A 17,589-nucleotide genomic window follows, 5' to 3' on the forward strand; every position below is an offset into this window, starting at 1 on the left:
CAGAGTAGTAAAACATAAACGCACACCCCAGTATTAACCTTCACTGTACACATATGGTCCTTGATGACCTGAACCATCAGCTTTGACATACTGTTATAGTCACACACCTCACACTACCTTTGTTTCTGCTTTCCCTCCTGCTTTACTCATCATTTTCTCACGTGAAACAGCAAAATGTTCTTCATCCTATTACTTCCTACACTCTCGCTGCCCTCCTTACCCCCTTAATCACTCTATTAATACATTTCTATGAATAGCCACAGCTCACCCTCACCATGCATTTAGCACTAAATTAAGTGGGTGAGGACAGAAGGGTGTGTGTATTTAAGAGACAGAGAGTGATGCTATTATAAACCTTGCTGTCTTTGCAATCATGTCGACAGCATTGTATAGTGGTAAATAGTGTTGTCAAAAGACCCGGTACTTCGGTACCAAGTCGGTACTAAAAAAATTTAAATGTGACGGTATCAGGTTTCTTTAAGTACCGGTAGTACAGAGGTCCCGTTCAAACCCGGTTCAGCGCAATGATTTCCGCGAAGCAGAAAACGAGGACGGAATCTTAAAATCCAGTCATGAAAATGAAACTTACATTTTAATATGGACAGTCACGGAATTTGTCAAAGTTAGCATAAATTAATCAAATCAAATCTCCATATGGACCAGTATCTGTAAATGTTAAGCCGCAAAAGTTGTTTGAAATATGAATCCGTGTTCTGCGCGTCTCTGTGTGAATTAATGAATGGTAGAGACGTGCGGGTTTGTTTACTACATAGACTGAAGTGCATGACGCTTGCATTAATTTCAGCATCTGAGCTTCAGAGTTCTCTCTCCATCAAGCGATCTGAACTTTTCAGTTCATCTCAATGGACGCACAGCGCACCTGTATTTGATGCTCTGTAAACTTTTTGTGAAGGCGCACGACTCACCGTAGCTTTACTGATAGCGCTATTTCTCACACATGCAAAGAGAGAGAGAGCGAGAGTCTTACCACGCTGAATCGACACGCTATATGTAAACTATTCTTTGTTATCTTCTCCTGTCAAAATAATGGAGTTCATTTAGAATTATTCATATTCATTTTCGAACAAGCAGAAGACATTCCGGTTTCTCCGGTAGTGGGCGGAGCTAATGCGCAAATTGCAATTTCATTGGCTGGTGCTGATCTAGTACCGTCCCTATTTTGATTTCAGCAAATCAGTTTGACCGAACGCAGACAACGTGATTAATATTCATGAACCCAGCAGATCATCAATTCATAGTGCATTGTATATACATTAGTATGATAGTAGAATTAGTATTAGTATTATCTTTTAATAATAATTAATATGATTATTAATTATTATAATATACTATTACTATTTTTTTTACAGAAACCCTCAATGAACAAAAATATCTTAAGCATCACCACCAGTCTTAAGTTCAGTTAAAATGACAAATATGCATTCATTAGGCCTAAAAGTAAATTTTTACATAAAGGCATTGTGCTAGAAATATTACTATTATTTAGTAAAATGTATGTGATACTGCTACTACTGTTGAAAAAATTTATAAAACTTTATTTTTTAAAGAAATAAATCACAATATTTCTTCCATGTTTTAATTTGAATAGCCAATTCCCTTTATTTACCAAAAATAAAATGTGTTTAAATTTCATAAGAGACAAATTAAATTTGGGTAAAACTTGTTTACTGTTTTTCATAATTATATAACTTGTAGAAAAACTTTAAACACAATTGTAAATAAGTATAAAGAAAGGAATTGGTTTTATTTTTAGTGCTAAAAAGTTATTTTTTTTAAATTAGCATATTTTTGTGTTTTGCTTTGGTACCGAAATTGGTACCGAGAACCGTGTATTTTCACTGGTATCGGTACCGAATACTGAAATTTTGGTACCGTGACAACACTAGTGGTAAACGTGGCACTAATGCATGTCGTCTAAAGCGGTTCCGGTTCCACAGCTCTCACAGTTCACCTGCAGCCTGAAGCAAAACATTACAAACCATTTTTGCTAGTACCTCAGTCAATACATCATGTGGGGCAAGCAGCTGTGTAATGTGTCACATACTCATGAATGAAGATGAATAATTCAAATGATTCATACCAATCAACTTGAACTTGGAAAGTCAAACCAACCTTTGCTCTACTTTCACAGAATCAGTTTATGATCTATGAAAAAGGCTGCATGTTTACTTAGATACTATCTGAAGAAGGAAACTATATTATCATAATATATTAAAATATATAGGCCTAATTATTATTATAAAAACATATTTTCCAGGAAAAAGAGCAGGGCTTCCGTGACTATAAAACAGAAATATTAATGGCACAGCAAAGGTAATTGCCATGAAAATGCTTTTAAATGTTAAATCACAAATCACACTGGTCACTGTGAACAGATCTGTGCTTCACACTCAAAGAGTGAGTTTTAATAACTGTGTGGGCTCAAGCAGAGAACATCAAGCAGAGAACAAGAGGCTGAATATATGACTCTTTAACATATGTCTGACAAGCCATTTTGTTCAGTCTTACAGACTTTCTACATATAATAATTCCTTAATATAGCGCTTTTCTAAGCACTCAAAGCGTTTTACATTGTCAGGGGGTATCTCCTCATCCACCGCCAGTGTGCAGCATCCACCTGGATGATGCAACGGCAGCCATAGTGTGCCAGAGCGCCCACCACACATCAGCTTACTGGTGGAGTGGAGAAAGGGTGATGAAGCCAATCAGCAGATATGGGGATTGTTAGGAGGCCATGATGGTCAGAGGCCAATGCGTGAATTTGGCCACGATGCTGAGGTCACACCTCTACTCTTTTCGAAAGACATCCTGGGATTTTTTAATGACCACAGAGAGTCAGGACCTCGTTTAACGTCTCATCCGAAGGACGGTGCTTGTTGACAGTATAGGGTCCCCATCACTACACAGGGGCGCTGGGACCCACACAGACCACAGGGTGAGCACCCCCTGCTGAACTCACTAGCACCTCTTCCAGCAGCAACCTAGTTTTCCCAGGAGGTCTCCCATCCAGGTACTGCCCAGGCTCAGCCCTGCTTAGCTTCAGTGGGTGAACAGTCTTGGGCTACAGGATGACATGGCTGCCGGCATGCATAGTCATTATTATGCAGAAATTTTGCAAAACTTCATAAAACAAGGCTTACATCTGAAACAAGCTTTTTCTTTAAGAAGGGATGAAGCTTCCAAATGATCAGCACGTCATGAATGTTTAGATCTGAGAGCTTTTGGTGGCTGTATGATCTAGCAAAGTATTTTTGGCAAAGCTTAAAGAAAATCCACAAGTAATCCGCATTTGTCATTTTCAAAGCATTTTAGGAGTAGTACCTCTCACACACACACACACACAGACACACCAGATTCTGAATTGGCTATTGCCTTCATGCATTCAACAAATTAGTCTGTGATTTGGTACAATGCTCAACGCTGCAAAGAGACTCACTTGATTAAACACCTAAGGAAGGGCAGAAAAAAAATGGCTGAGAAGGCAGGAAGGGATATAGATAAAAACAAAATTTTTTGCATGTTGAAAAATAAATATGACCTCACATTGTGTCAATCATGTTTACACACTGCCTCCGGAACTTTCGTCCATTCGTTTTTTTCTCGTTAAATCATTACCCCTTTCTCACATCAAGCGGTTTCAGATGCCTGTCTGTGTGACATCACACAAACCCAGGCCACTCCCTCGATAGTTGATTGACAAGGCCATCTTGCCTTAGACTCGCCCTGAGTGAGCTGTCATTAGTCCGCCACTGCCGGAGCAGGGACATAGTGTGTTCGGTTGTTGGATGTAATAATGAACAGAAATTTTAACCAAACATGTTAGTTACAGACTTTTCATTAAATGCCCGGACACACCAAGCCGACGTCAAAGAAATAGCGGCAACAAAAGCCGACGGTGTTGTCGCCTGATGTCGGCAGCGTCAGACCAAAAATCTGCGCTGGAACACACTGCACAGACTACAGCCGACGGCAAACTAACACGTGCGTTCTGCGTATGTGTGATTGGAACGAGCTGTTCATATCAGCAGCTATTATTAGTATATATTAGTCATTCAAAAAGAGAAACCGAAACAAAGATATAAGAGACAAACGCAGATACACGAAATGTAAACAAAGCAGCGCTTGCTTACCATTTTGAATATCAGTAACGTTGATAACTTTTATCATTTTAAGCAGCTCATTTTGTTATAAAAACATTCGCGTATTAGAATGATTGGGAAAGATCACATAACATTTAAACAGCCTTCTGTCTGTATCGCCTTCATTCACATGCTTGTTTTAATCACTTTTGCTTTAATTCTCGGCACTGACTCATTCGCGAAAGTGAACATCCAATCAGAGCTCTTGCTCTCGCCGACGGCCACGATGCAGATTCAACATGTTGAATTGGGCAAACTGCCACCGTTGTGAGCCCGACACACCAAACAAACTAGCCTGACTGTCGCTCGGCGTCGGCCCTGCGATGGCAAATGGACGATCGTCGGCTTGGTGTGTCGGGCTTAAGACCCTAAAGAAACATATCAACCTGTGGAGAATGGGCATCCAATGACCCTTTTAGAGGTTTTTCATGAAACCATATATGGCAAAAAGGATCTGTCAATTTAGTGTAAGGGAAAAATGGGTAAATCTAGCAACAATCAAATACTGAGCACAGCCATCAAGTTAATTAAAATCAGCTTCAACAGCTCCGACTTTCCAACAGGAAGCTGTTGCTATGGCAACCTCAACAAGTACTAACAGATGGTCGAGGGTCCTAAACAGCTTAAAGGCAAGACCACAGCCACACTAGTGTGTTCGAGAGAGATTTACAAGAGTGTCTGAAATTAACAGTATAGAACAGAAGACATAAGCACATTATCACACACTACAACCTTTCTACCACTATATGACAAAGCACAAAACGTACTTGGATACTTAAGTCACAACTAAAATACTGGGGCTGTTATGCTTTTTTAAAATGTTTCTTATATTTACCAAGTCAACATAAAATAAAAAATACAGCAAAAATAGTAATACTCAATAGTAATAAATATTATTAAAACTAACAATATTAATTAGGGATGTAAATTTTCGATCATTTCCATGGTCAATCGTCATTTAAATTAACGATCAATGAATCATTAACCTTAATGCTTCGGCACAAATCCAAATGTTTCCATATTCGCAATGTACTTGAATGATAAACTATTATTTATGATGTAAACTACTAGGCTTGTACTTCGCATTCGCAAATACAACCCGAATTCCGGAAAAGTTGGGACGTTTTTAAAATTTTAATAAAATGAAAACTAAAGGAATTTCAAATCACATGAGCCTATATTTTATTCACAATAGAACATAGATAACATAGCAAATGTTTAAACTGAGAAATTTTACACTTTTATCCACTTAATTAGCTCATTTAAAATTTAATGCCTGCTACAGGTCTCAAAAAAGTTGGCACGGGGGCAACAAATGGCTAAAAAAGCAAGCAGTTTTGAAAAGATTCAGCTGGGAGAACATCTAGTGATTAATTAAGTTAATTGATATCAGGTCTGTAACATGATTAGCTATAAAAGCTTTGTCTTAGAGAAGCAGAGTCTCTCAGAAGTAAAGATGGGCAGAGGCTCTCCAATCTGTGAAAGACTGCGTAAAAAAATTGTGGAAAACTTTAAAAACAATGTTCCTCAACGTCAAATTGCAAAGGCTTTGCAAATCTCATCATCTACAGTGCATAACATCATCAAAAGATTCAGAGAAACTGGAGAAATCTCTGTGCGTAAGGGACAAGGCCGGAGACCTTTATTGGATGCCCGTGGTCTTCGGGCTCTCAGACGACACTGCATCACTCATCGGCATGATTGTGTCAATGACATTACTAAATGGGCCCAGGAATACTTTCAGAAACCACTGTCGGTAAACACAATCCGCCGTGCCATCAGCAGATGCCAACTAAAGCTCTATCATGCAAAAAGGAAGCCAAATGTGAACATGGTCCAGAAGCGCCGTCGTGTCCTGTGGGCCAAGGCTCATTTAAAATGGACTATTTCAAAGTGGAATAGTGTTTTATGGTCAGACGAGTCCAAATTTGACATTCTTGTTGGAAATCACGGACGCCGTGTCCTCCGGGCTAAAGAGGAGGGAGACCTTCCAGCATGTTATCAGCGTTCAGTTCAAAAGCCAGCATCTTTGATGGTGGTATGGTATGGGGGTGCATAAGTGCATACGGTATGGGCAGCTTGCATGTTTTGGTAGGCTCTGTGAATGCTGAAAGGTATATAAAGGTTTTAGAGCAACATATGCTTCCCTCCAAACAACGTCTATTTCAGGGAAGGCCTTGTTTATTTCAGCAGGACAATGCAAAACCACATACTGCAGCTATAACAACAGCATGGCTTCGTCGTAGAAGAGTCCGGGTGCTAACCGATCTTTCACCTATAGAGAACATTTGGCGCATCATTAAACGAAAAATACGTCAAAGACGACCACGAACTCTTCAGCAGCTGGAAATCTATATAAGGCAAGAATGGGACCAAATTCCAACAGCAAAACTCCAGCAACTCATAGCCTCAATACCCAGACATCTTCAAACTGTTTTGAAAAGAAAAGGAGATGCTACACCATGGTAAACATGCCCCGTCCCAACTATTTTGAGACCTGTAGCAGAAATCAAAATTGAAATGAGCTCATTTTGTGCATAAAATTGTAAACTTTCTCAGTTTAAACATTTGCTATGTTATCTATGTTCTATTGTGAATAAAATATTGGCTCATGTGATTTGAAAGTCTTTTAGTTTTCATTTTATTAAAATTTAAAAAACGTCCCAACTTTTCCGGAATTCGGGTTGTAGACAGAAAACATCCTCTTCACATGATGAAGATGAAAATCATGAAAATGTCCTTGGCATAACAGCAGAGTGGATTAGTATACTAAGGTCTATTTAAACTGACCAGTGAAAGCTTATACATGTTTGGTTGACCATTTTATTTTGATAATTAACAGACTGCGATGTAAGTTTGAATTGCTAGAATATGTGTGTATGTGTGTGTGTGTGGGGGGGGGGGGGGGATTGCACGCAAAGTGCCAGTGCGATTATATGCCGAGACATTAAAAAACTTTTTGGAGTAAGATATAATCCGCAAAAGTGTTTACTTTTATTTGTGCACACTCACAAATAAAGCAAACAAACAGAATGCATGTTGTCATCCTTTTCTTTTCCGTGAACTTCTGTTTTAAATCCATTATCTTAATTAAGTCAGATATATTTAGTATATTTTTTTATTATTTTTATTACATTTATTTTTATTTTAGGCCTATTACTTACATAGGCTATGGATTTTCCTTAAAGCTTCCCATTTTTTCATCAATTCCTTAAAGCATTAAATTTTTTCATGAATTAAGAATTCGTTCGATTTAGTTCAAGTTCAAGTTCATTTATTTATATAGCACATTTAAACAGCCGCTAGACAGACCAAAGTGCTTTACAGAACAAGCATATAAAAATAAAAGCAGCAAAAACAGACATAAGGACATAGAGAACAACTAAGCTAAGATTAATTATAAAATCAAGAAGCAAATGTAAAATAATAAGAACAGTCTAAGATAAGTAATCAATATGCTAACGAGAATAGATAAGTTTTGACCAGAGACTTAAAAACAGAGAGGTTGGGAGCCGTTCTGATCTCTAGAGGCATGGTGTTCCACAGACGGGGCCCTGCCACCGCAAAAGCACGCTCCCCTCTACGCTTAAGTCTGACACGAGGGACTACCAGCAGCGCCTGGTCGTGGGATCTGAGACTTCTGGACGGAATGTACGGATGAATAAGTTCAGAGAGATAAACCGGTGCTAGGTTGTGTAAAGATTTGAAGACAAAGAGAAGAATTTTGAAATCTATTCTCTGCCGGACTGGTAACCAATGTAAAGATCTGAGGATGGGAGAGATATGATCATATTTGCGACAATTATGGATGAGTCTGGCCACAGCATTTTGGACTAACTGAAGACGGGAGATTTGAGAATCTGATATACCGCAATATAGTGAGTTGCAATAATCCAGTCGACACGTGATGAAAGCATGAACTGCCATTTCCAGAGTTATTGGAGTGAGAAAGCCTTTGATTTTAGAAAGTAAGCGAAGTTGGTAGAAACCAGAACTGACTACAGATGAGATGTGTTTATCAAACTTTTGATTTATTAATTTGTTCCCTCAATCAAGTTAAACCATGGCTTAAGGAACAAAATTTATGAAACATGAACAGTTGCCACAAATTAGTAAGTCTTAGGAACAAATTAACAAGTTGTAGGAATGAATAGACTATCTTTCCTGTGTATTGCAGCCTTGCAAAGCACACGGTATGAAATAATTATCTGGTAAAATGATTTAGTTACTACATTTCTATTCCATTCCATGTTGAATAACTTTGTGTTCTTTCTATTTTAATGTACTTTTAAAGTTTAAATCACATTAAAAGCCTAATTTGGACATTATAAATGAATGATGATGCATTTATATATGGTCACCGTCACTCACAGCTGTGTTTTGACACATTTGACGGATTGACGTACCATTACAGTTCGGTGTGTTATGTGACGCTAGTTTTACTCAAATCAAACGGTCAAATGCTCATGAAGTGACTGTCAGAGCAGCTCTGGAGATGTTGTTCATGTGTTCACGTCCTTATTTAGTGAGACAGCAGACGCTGAAATCACCGGAGCGTTACGCGCGCTTCAGTGATAAAAAGGAAGGATAGGAAGGATAAAAAGGAAGACGAGCTTCTGCTCCATTCATTAACACAGACAAGCAGAACATGCAGGATTCATATTTAAATAGTCTGTTCTGGCTTAATATTTACAGATATTAGTCCATATCGTGATTTGATGTAAGTGCAATGACCTATTTTTGAATAATTCATTCAAAATTTGGCAAATTCCGTGCCATTCCGTGTTTAACTGTAAAATCCGTTTTTATGACTGGATTCCGCGATTCCGTCCGCATTTTCTGCATCGCGGAAATCATAGGGCCCTAGTTGTGGTATGCCAGCTCTATCTTGCAATGGACACACGCCACTGCGTTCTCTTTACGTTTGCCTGCGCCCTTAAATCAAAACACTGCTGACTCCTTGCAGTATGCGACTTCGGACGCAGCGCTTGTGTCTACTTCCGCTTTGTGGGTGACGTAAATACGTTGTGTCACATTAAAAAAAATTATTGTGAAAGAACCTGACGTGAGATTTAAAATAAATTAAAGGAGGCTTAGAGGCAGAGGAATTTGCCTCGATCATTTTTTGTAATCGAGTTACTCAAGGAATCGTTTCAGCCCTACTCGATTTCTTATTATAATCAGAGGTGGGTAGAGTACCCAATAACTGTACTCAAGTAAAAGTAAAAGTACTTCTAGAAATATTTACTTAAGTAAAAGTAAAAGTACTAGTCTTGAATAGTTACTTGAGTAAGAGTAAAAGAGTATCGGATAAAAATTCTACTCAAGTAGTTAGTTACTAGTTACTTTGGGTCATATATACTGAGCCTATTTTTATTTAGATATATAGATAAAATGTATGTAATGTATGTGTGCGTGTATAAATGTATATATTTCATCAGCCTTTACTCCAATTTATGTAATTTATTATAAAACCCTGTCTGTTTACTTAAGTAACAGATATAGGTGTCATGCCATAACATATTTTTAATACGACTGACTTTATATTAAATGTGAATTTAACATTGAAAGTTAATGTGATATAAATATTGCTACTAATCTTTCATTGTTCAGAAAGAGAGCAAATAACATTTACATTATTAAAGATAATTTTCACTGACAGTATAGATTTCAATCACTCTCAGAAACTCCCATTAAAATCACTGAAACTGTTAACACTATGAAATCAATATCTTAATTAAAGATTCGTACACACATCTGCACTTTGTTGTTCCTGCGAGAGAATTCGCCAGAAAGAGGTATTCAGTCAGTGAGCGAGTGAAGGAAGCACCGGTATTTTAGCGATGACTCATCTGAACACCTCTGATTGGCCAATGCTTTAATAAGCTCAAAAGAATCATGTGTGATTGGTTATAATGCGCAGCGCTGTATAAACGCATCTATCTCTGGCTCAGCGCCAGCAAGCAATCACAGATCTGAATTTAGCAGCTGATGATATGACTCGCTGAACGTACTTGCACCAGTGTGATTGTATTAAAATTAATAAAATCTTAATCGGCTATGTTTTGTCTTTTGGAAGCTGCATTCAACTTGACTCCCCTCTGTTATAAGCCACACACGTACAACAAACTAATGTCACAGTGGTATCGTGTACTGTAATCGAATGTAGCCCAAGTTATTACCTGTTAAACAGTAGACAGCACACGCGGTGTTCATCTAATAAGGATCTCCATCGCTAGCAAATAATAACCTTTGCAGATTTCAATTCAGTGCAGTTCCAGCCACGTTTTCAACGCTCTTTCTGTTCTTAAACGTTACAACTCCGAGTGAACCACTTCAGACGCTCAGCACGTGTGGCAGGGAACTGAACGACTCATTCAAACTGATTCATGAACCAATTCACTCGTTTGCCAATTGGTTTGATCAAGCCTTTGAACAGAATTTACTCAAAAGAATGAATCATTCGCGAATGGGCATCGCTCATTGCCCAGAGAAAAGTAGACGGCGCGTTTGGAATAAACTGAAGCATTTATAACATTTATTGCATTAAGATAAAGTAACGAGAGGAGCGTCGCCCTCAGTAACGAAGTAAAAGTACAGATTTTCCCCCAAAAATTTACTCAAGTAAGAGTATAAAGTACCCATCTTTAAATATACTCCGAAAAGTATTCGTTACCCCAAAAAATTACTCAAGTAAATGTAACGAAGTAAATGTAACTCGTTACTACCCACCTCTGATTATAATCAGTATTGAAAACAGTTGTTCTGCTTAAAATGGTGATAGATTTTTTCAAAGATTCTTTGATGAATAAACTATTTGAAATTAACAGCACTAATTTAAAATAGAATTTTATTTCTAACAACGTAAATATATTCACTGCCACATTTGATTGATAGAATGCATACTTGCTGAATAAAAATAAATAAATAATCAATTGCCTTAAAAAATTATATATACACACACATACATATACATATATATATATAAATATATACACACATACATATACATATATACACATACACATACAACAAAATATCAAAGTAGTGTTAATTTTGAAGAAAAGCACACCACTGTTCAAAAGGGGACAGTTTATATATGTATGAACAGTGGTGTGCTTTTCTTCAAAATTAACACTACTTTGATATTTTGTTATATAAAAGACATGTAAACTGAATGACAATGACATGTAAACATTGTTAAAGACATGTATACTGAAATGTGGCTTAAGTTACCAAATACTTTTGGGGCCACTATATATACCTTAAAAGAGCCATTAGAGAGACTGTTACTTGGCTGCAGGTCTTGTACATCATTCCTCCAACAGAACACAGAAATAGCCCTGTTAATACTGTCCTGCACACCAGATGACTGAGTCTTAGTCTGATGATCTCAAGCATGAGTCATCACAAATCCACATGCCCACAAGCTCAGCCCTTATGTACCAACTTGGCATGTGAAGACACAAAATGAGAGTAGTGCGTGTAACATTTCAGCAGGCAGCAGGTCGGCTAAGATCGATGGAATTCACAGTTGCCTTTGTTTTTCTGTTAAACAATATAGAAGAATCCATCAGCCAACATTCTGCTCTCACTTCAGGAGCTGTACTGTTTAATTGAGTGTTTAGTGTTTATAGCACTCTGAGCTCAAGCTGTAATTCTGTTGTGATTTACACATCACAGACAGCAAACAATCAGGCATGACTGTAGAGTGTAGGGAACACAAATCTCAGTCATATGCCCATCATGACACACGCTTATATCATCTGTGTGAGCAAGAACTAGTCAGCGGGATAGTATGACAGCATGCAGTTAGTAAATGAGTGTAAAAAGTGTAGGTTTGGGGTGAAAAAAAAAAAAAGATCCACCACACCCACATTTCACTACGTATTTGTACCAGGGTTTATCTTGTGCTCCGAGATGTCCATTTTCAAGAGCATTTATGTAAATTATCTGTATAGATATGCATGTTAGCCACAGAGAAAATTAGATTGCAAATGAGTGTAACAATGGATTAAACAGCAAAGACACAGTACAGTCTTCATGTCATAGAAAAGTGTGCACTGAAAGCAGCAGTTTGAGCACATATGCCCTCTCTCAGCCTCACTAGTCACAGCACTAGTCTGTGACAAAACCATTTGATATGTTTGTCACAATAACATTAATAACAAAAAAACAACAACTCCAATGATACATCCAAAAACAAGAGAGTGCATTTGCTAAAGCATATGGCGTTCTGATAGCAATAGTGATAACATGATAAAAATAGTTCCTCACACTTGTGTGGTGCAACATCTGATCCAATATAGTCGACACAGCATTGTAATTTAGTTTCAATCTTTCTGAAAATCCTGCATCAAATTGTGCCTTGTTTGTAGTATAGACTGCATAATAGACTGCATAATACACACACACACAGCAGGACAAATGTCACAGTTTTAGCGATTTCCTTCATGATGACAGCTCACATGAGGCCGGTGGAGAAACTTAAAATCATGTGTGTGTAATGTGTTCATGACAAAAACAGATGAACAAAGCAAACCAAGAGGAAGGTGTCCAGACAAAAAAAGAGTAAATGAGAACACGTGTCTCTGTACAGGGGCAATGAATAGATAACATGAAGTATGAGTATGTGTGTGTAGAAGAATAAAATGACATACATTGCACAGTACCTGTCGTGTAGTCCCATGGACATGGTGTCTCCTCTATGCACAGGGTGGTCCATGCCCAGGCACAAAACCCCAGAACACCTTAAAACATCAGCAGAAAGATGAGAACATCATGAGTTTTGGAAATAATCACGATAGGGGTGAGATCTAATTTAATAGACTTATTTTCTGTGGGTTAACACACTCAGAGCCATCTTTGACCATGTTTAAACATGTTGAATTGGTCTTGAAATGTCTGAGAAGTGACAGACTGTAATCAGTTGACTGTCTCTGTTGGTGTCTTTTGGTGCAGTGTGAATTAACCTTTATACTCAATAGGGCTGTCACTTTTTATTCGATATTCGAATATGCATTCGAACATGACGTGAAATATCCGTAATCGAACTATAAATAAAATATCTGGTTTTTAAAATGCCATGTGTAGCGCATTTTTTACAGTCTATGATTAGACCGTTTGTTTTTTATTTTATTCTTTGCCATCTTATCCAGTAGAGGGCACTCTAACTGTATTGTAGCATAGGCCCATGACCAATTCAAGCGAATAAGAGCTAGTATTCAGGCACGTCTGTGCGCTCCGAACGTGTTTTCTCCACCGCGGGGAACATTGTAAATAAAAAGAGAGCCGCACTTAATCCAGATCAAGTTGATAGACTGGTGTTTCTAGCAAACAATATTAAGAAATGAATTAGGCTAGGCTATAGGCCTTACTCCTGCTGCTGTTTAAGTTGTCACGTTATTGTTTGTGCCTGTTCTGAATCTTTTTTCCATTTAGCCTAATGTTGTGGGATGTACATAGTGGCACTTCATATAAGTTGATATTCTAAGTTGATAACCTGGTGTTTCAAACATTAAGTAAAAAAAGATATATTAATCCAGATAGTCCTGTTTATGACTCACTGTTAATACATTTGTGATTTTTTTTTATGTGCGGGGGGGGGGGGGGGGGGGGTACATTTCATGATATTCCATATCCGTTCGAATTTGATTTTTCTCAAAAGTGACAGCCCTAATACTCAACATGGCTGCATTTATTTGACCAAATATGCTGTAATAACAGTAATTTTGTGAAATATTACTACATTTCAAAATAAACATTTTCTATCTCATCTTTATTTCAAATGCAATTTATTCCAGTGATGGCAAAGCTGAATGTTCATCATCCATTACACAAGTCTTCAGTGTCACATGATCTTTCATCATGATTTGGTGTCCAAAAAACATTTCTTATCACAGTTAAAAGCAGTTTTATTAGAATTCTTTTATAAATAGAAAGTTAGATAATGACAATATCTTTACTGTCACTTATATTTAATTAAACCTTAAAACCTTACTGACCCCCACTTTTAAAATGTACTGTATATGTTAAAAGTATACTGCTAACAATGCAATTTTTAGCAAATCTAAAAAAAAAAAAAAACAAATCGCAAAGTAAGCAAACTCAAAGGAAGAACATTTGTAATTTGAAAATTAACCCAACTTATTCACCCAAGTCATTGAAATTCCCGCCACTGAAGAGTACTGGTGCTCCGATCCGATAGTCAGGATTGGTATCAGCTCTGATACTGGCTTTTTCTGCTGGATCGGGTATCGGTCAGACGAGGCCAATCCAAATCTGATATTGTGCTTATACTATTCTATTATTGTTAAGCACCACAAAAGCCACAGACACATAATAAAGCGCCATCAAGTTTTCGTGTACTAGATTTCACTCTATATTTTAAGTGTTCTGAAGCCATTCCACACAGTTTAGTGTGAGGTACATGCGAATATTTAAGTCAAGTCACTTATGAAGTGCATACGTGCTTTGTGCTGTTCTGTATTTGGAGCCTTTAATAGCCTTTCTTGTTAGTCTCATCTGCATTATAGCACTGCATCATTACTGTGCTATAAATGTAAAATAAATTACCTTTAATTTTACAGAATGTACATATACACACACATATATATACAAACACACACACACATATACATACACATATATATATATATATATATATATATACACACACATGTATGTATGCTAATTAAAAATAATAATAACTTTTTAGCACTAAAAATAAAACCAATGCCATTATTTATACTTATTTACAGCTGTGTTTAAAGTTTTTCTACAAGTTATATAATTATGAAAAACAAGTTTCACCCAAATTTTATTTGTCTTTTAATTTATGAAATTTAAACACATTTTATTTTTGGTAAATAAAGGGGATTTGCTATTAAAATTAAAACATGGAAGAAATATTGTGATTTATTTCTTTTAAAAATAAAGTATTATAATTTTTTTCAACAGTAGTAGCAGTATCACATACATTTTACTAAATAATAGTAATATTTCTAGCACAATGCCTTTATGTAAAAATTTACTTTTAGGCCTAATGAATGCATATTTGTCATTTTAACTGAACTTAAGACTGGTGGTGATGCTTAAGATATTTTTGGTCATTGAGGGTTTCTGTAAAAAAAATAGTAATAGATCATATTAATTATTATTAAAAGACAATACTACTACTAATTCTACTATCATATCAATGTATATACAATGCACTATGAATTGATGAGCTGCTGGGTTCATGAATATTAATCACGTTGTCTGCGTTCGGTCAAAATGATTTGCTGAAATCAAAACAGGGAAGGTAAGAAATCAGCGCAGGCCAATGAAATTGCCATTTGCGGATTAGCTCCGCCCACTACCGGAGAAACCGGAATGTCTTCTGCTTGTTCGAAAATAAATATGAATAATTCTATATGAACTCCATTATTTTGACTGGAGAAGACAACAAAGAATAGTTTACATATAGCGTGTCGATTCAGCGTGGTAAGACTCTCTCTCTCTCTCTCTCTCTCTCTCTCTCTCTGCATGTGTGAGAAACAGCGCTATCAGTAAAGGGACGGCGAGTCGTGCGCCTTCACAAAGAGTTTACAGAGCATCAAATACAGGTGCGCTGTGCGTCCATTGAGATGAACTGAAAAGTTCAGATCGCTTGATGGAGAGAGAACTCTGAAGCTCAGATGCTGAAATTAATGCAAGCATCATGCGCTTCGGTCTATGTATGTCACATCTGGTGGTTCAAGAAACACGGAGAGATCCAAGTGCAGGTATGTGACTTTATTAAAGGGGCAATCCAAAGAATAAACAGTCCAGGCAGGGTCAAAACCAGAATATCCAAACAACATGAAAGCAGACAATAACACACGGCAAGGGCAAGACTACGGAAAGCATGAAACATACACAAGGACTCCGTGACACAGACTCAGACAGACCGGGTATAAATACACAAAAGGATGATGGGGAAACAGGAGACAGGTGGGGAACAATCAATTACCTAAACAAGGAGGAAGGTGACCAAATAAGGAGACAGGAAGTGATAAGGTGACAGACACCGTGAGAAAGGAGGACATCTAGTGGAAACCCAGGGACACAACCCAGACACTGTGACAGAACCCCCCCTCTACGGAGCGGCTCCCAGACGCTCCACGACAGACACAAAACAGACCAGGAGGGAGGCGGACAGGTGGAGGCTCAGGGGGAGGGATGGAGGGCCAGAAAAGAAAGACATTGGAAACAGGCACCAGAAAGTAACCACAAAACAGGAAGACCAGGAGGGAGGAGGACTGGAGGAGGTTCAGGGGGAGGGATGGAGGGCCAGACTACAGAGAGGAACAGGGACAGGAGTAAATACAAAGACAACAAACAAAAAACAACATGAAGCCCCCCAGGGCGGGGCAGAAGACCACCACGTCCTTGTGGTCGAGGCCAGAGTCCTCCAGGGCAGGGCAGAAGACCACCACAACCGTGTAGTCAGGGCAAGCGCCCCCCAGGGCGGAGCAGAAGACCACCATGTCCGTGTGGTCAGAGCAGAAGCCCCCCAGGGCGGAGCAGAAGACCACCACGTCCTCGTGGTCAGAGCGGACGCCCCCCAGGGCGGAATGGAAGACCACCACGTCCGTGTGGTCAGAACGGAAGCCCCCCAGGGCGGAGCAGAGGACCACCACGTCCTCGTGGTCAGAGCGGAAGCCCCCCAGGGCGGAGCGGAGGACCACCACGTCCTCGTGGTCGACGCCAGGGTCCCCCAGGGCGGAGCGGATGACCACCACCCCCCTGTGGTCGATGCCGGAGTCCAACAGGGCCGAGCAGCAGCCCACCCAGTGACTTGATTTGACTCTGAACGTTCAACGGTGACCCGCCCTGACTCTGGAAGGTCATCAGTGACTGGCCCTGACTCTGGAGAGTCCACTGGGACCTGACTCGACCCTGGAGAGTCCACTGGGACCTGACTCGACCCTGGAGAGTCCACTGGGACCTGACTCGACCCTGGAGAGTCCACTGGGACCTGACTCGACCCTGGAAGGTCAACAGGAACTAGCCCTGACTCTAGACCGGTCTTGGGCACCGCCTCGGCCTCGGCAACGGCATCGGGCACCGCCTCGGCCTCGGGAACGGCATCGGGCACCGCCTCGGCCTCGGGAACGGCATCGGGCACCGCCTCGGCCTCGGGAACGGCATCGGGCACCGCCTCGGCCTCGGGAACGGCATCGGGCACCGCCTCGGCCTCCGGAACAGCATCGGGCACCGCCTCGGCATCGGGCACCGCCTCGGCATCGGGCACCGCCTCGGCATCGGGCACCGCCTCGGCCTCCGGAACAGCATCGGCATCGGGCACCGCCTCGGCATCGGGCACCGCCTCGGCATCGGGCACCGCCTCGGCATCGGGCACCGCCTCGGCATCGGGCACCGCCTCGGCATCGGGCACCGCCTCGGC

At 39.5% G+C, this 17,589-nt stretch overlaps 1 protein-coding gene across 4 annotated transcripts in view; it reads right to left on the bottom strand.

The window, feature by feature from the left end:
* The window catches only part of LOC132141166 (kelch-like protein 13), a 75,941-nt gene that overhangs the window by 39,573 nt on the left and 18,779 nt on the right, over positions 1-17,589 (bottom strand). For 2 of the 4 annotated variants that reach the window (XM_059550462.1, XM_059550465.1), the window contains exon 2: positions 12,833-12,910. In XM_059550462.1, coding sequence (XP_059406445.1) covers positions 12,833-12,885 — 53 coding nt within the window. In that variant the 5' untranslated portion in view covers positions 12,886-12,910. Of the gene's footprint in view, positions 1-12,820; positions 12,911-17,589 lie in introns of all 4 variants that reach the window. The other 2 variants (XM_059550461.1, XM_059550464.1) reach the window with 1 other exon arrangement.

The sequence above is a fragment of the Carassius carassius genome, chromosome 5 (assembly GCF_963082965.1).
Source record: "Carassius carassius chromosome 5, fCarCar2.1, whole genome shotgun sequence".
NCBI lineage: Eukaryota > Metazoa > Chordata > Actinopteri > Cypriniformes > Cyprinidae > Carassius > Carassius carassius.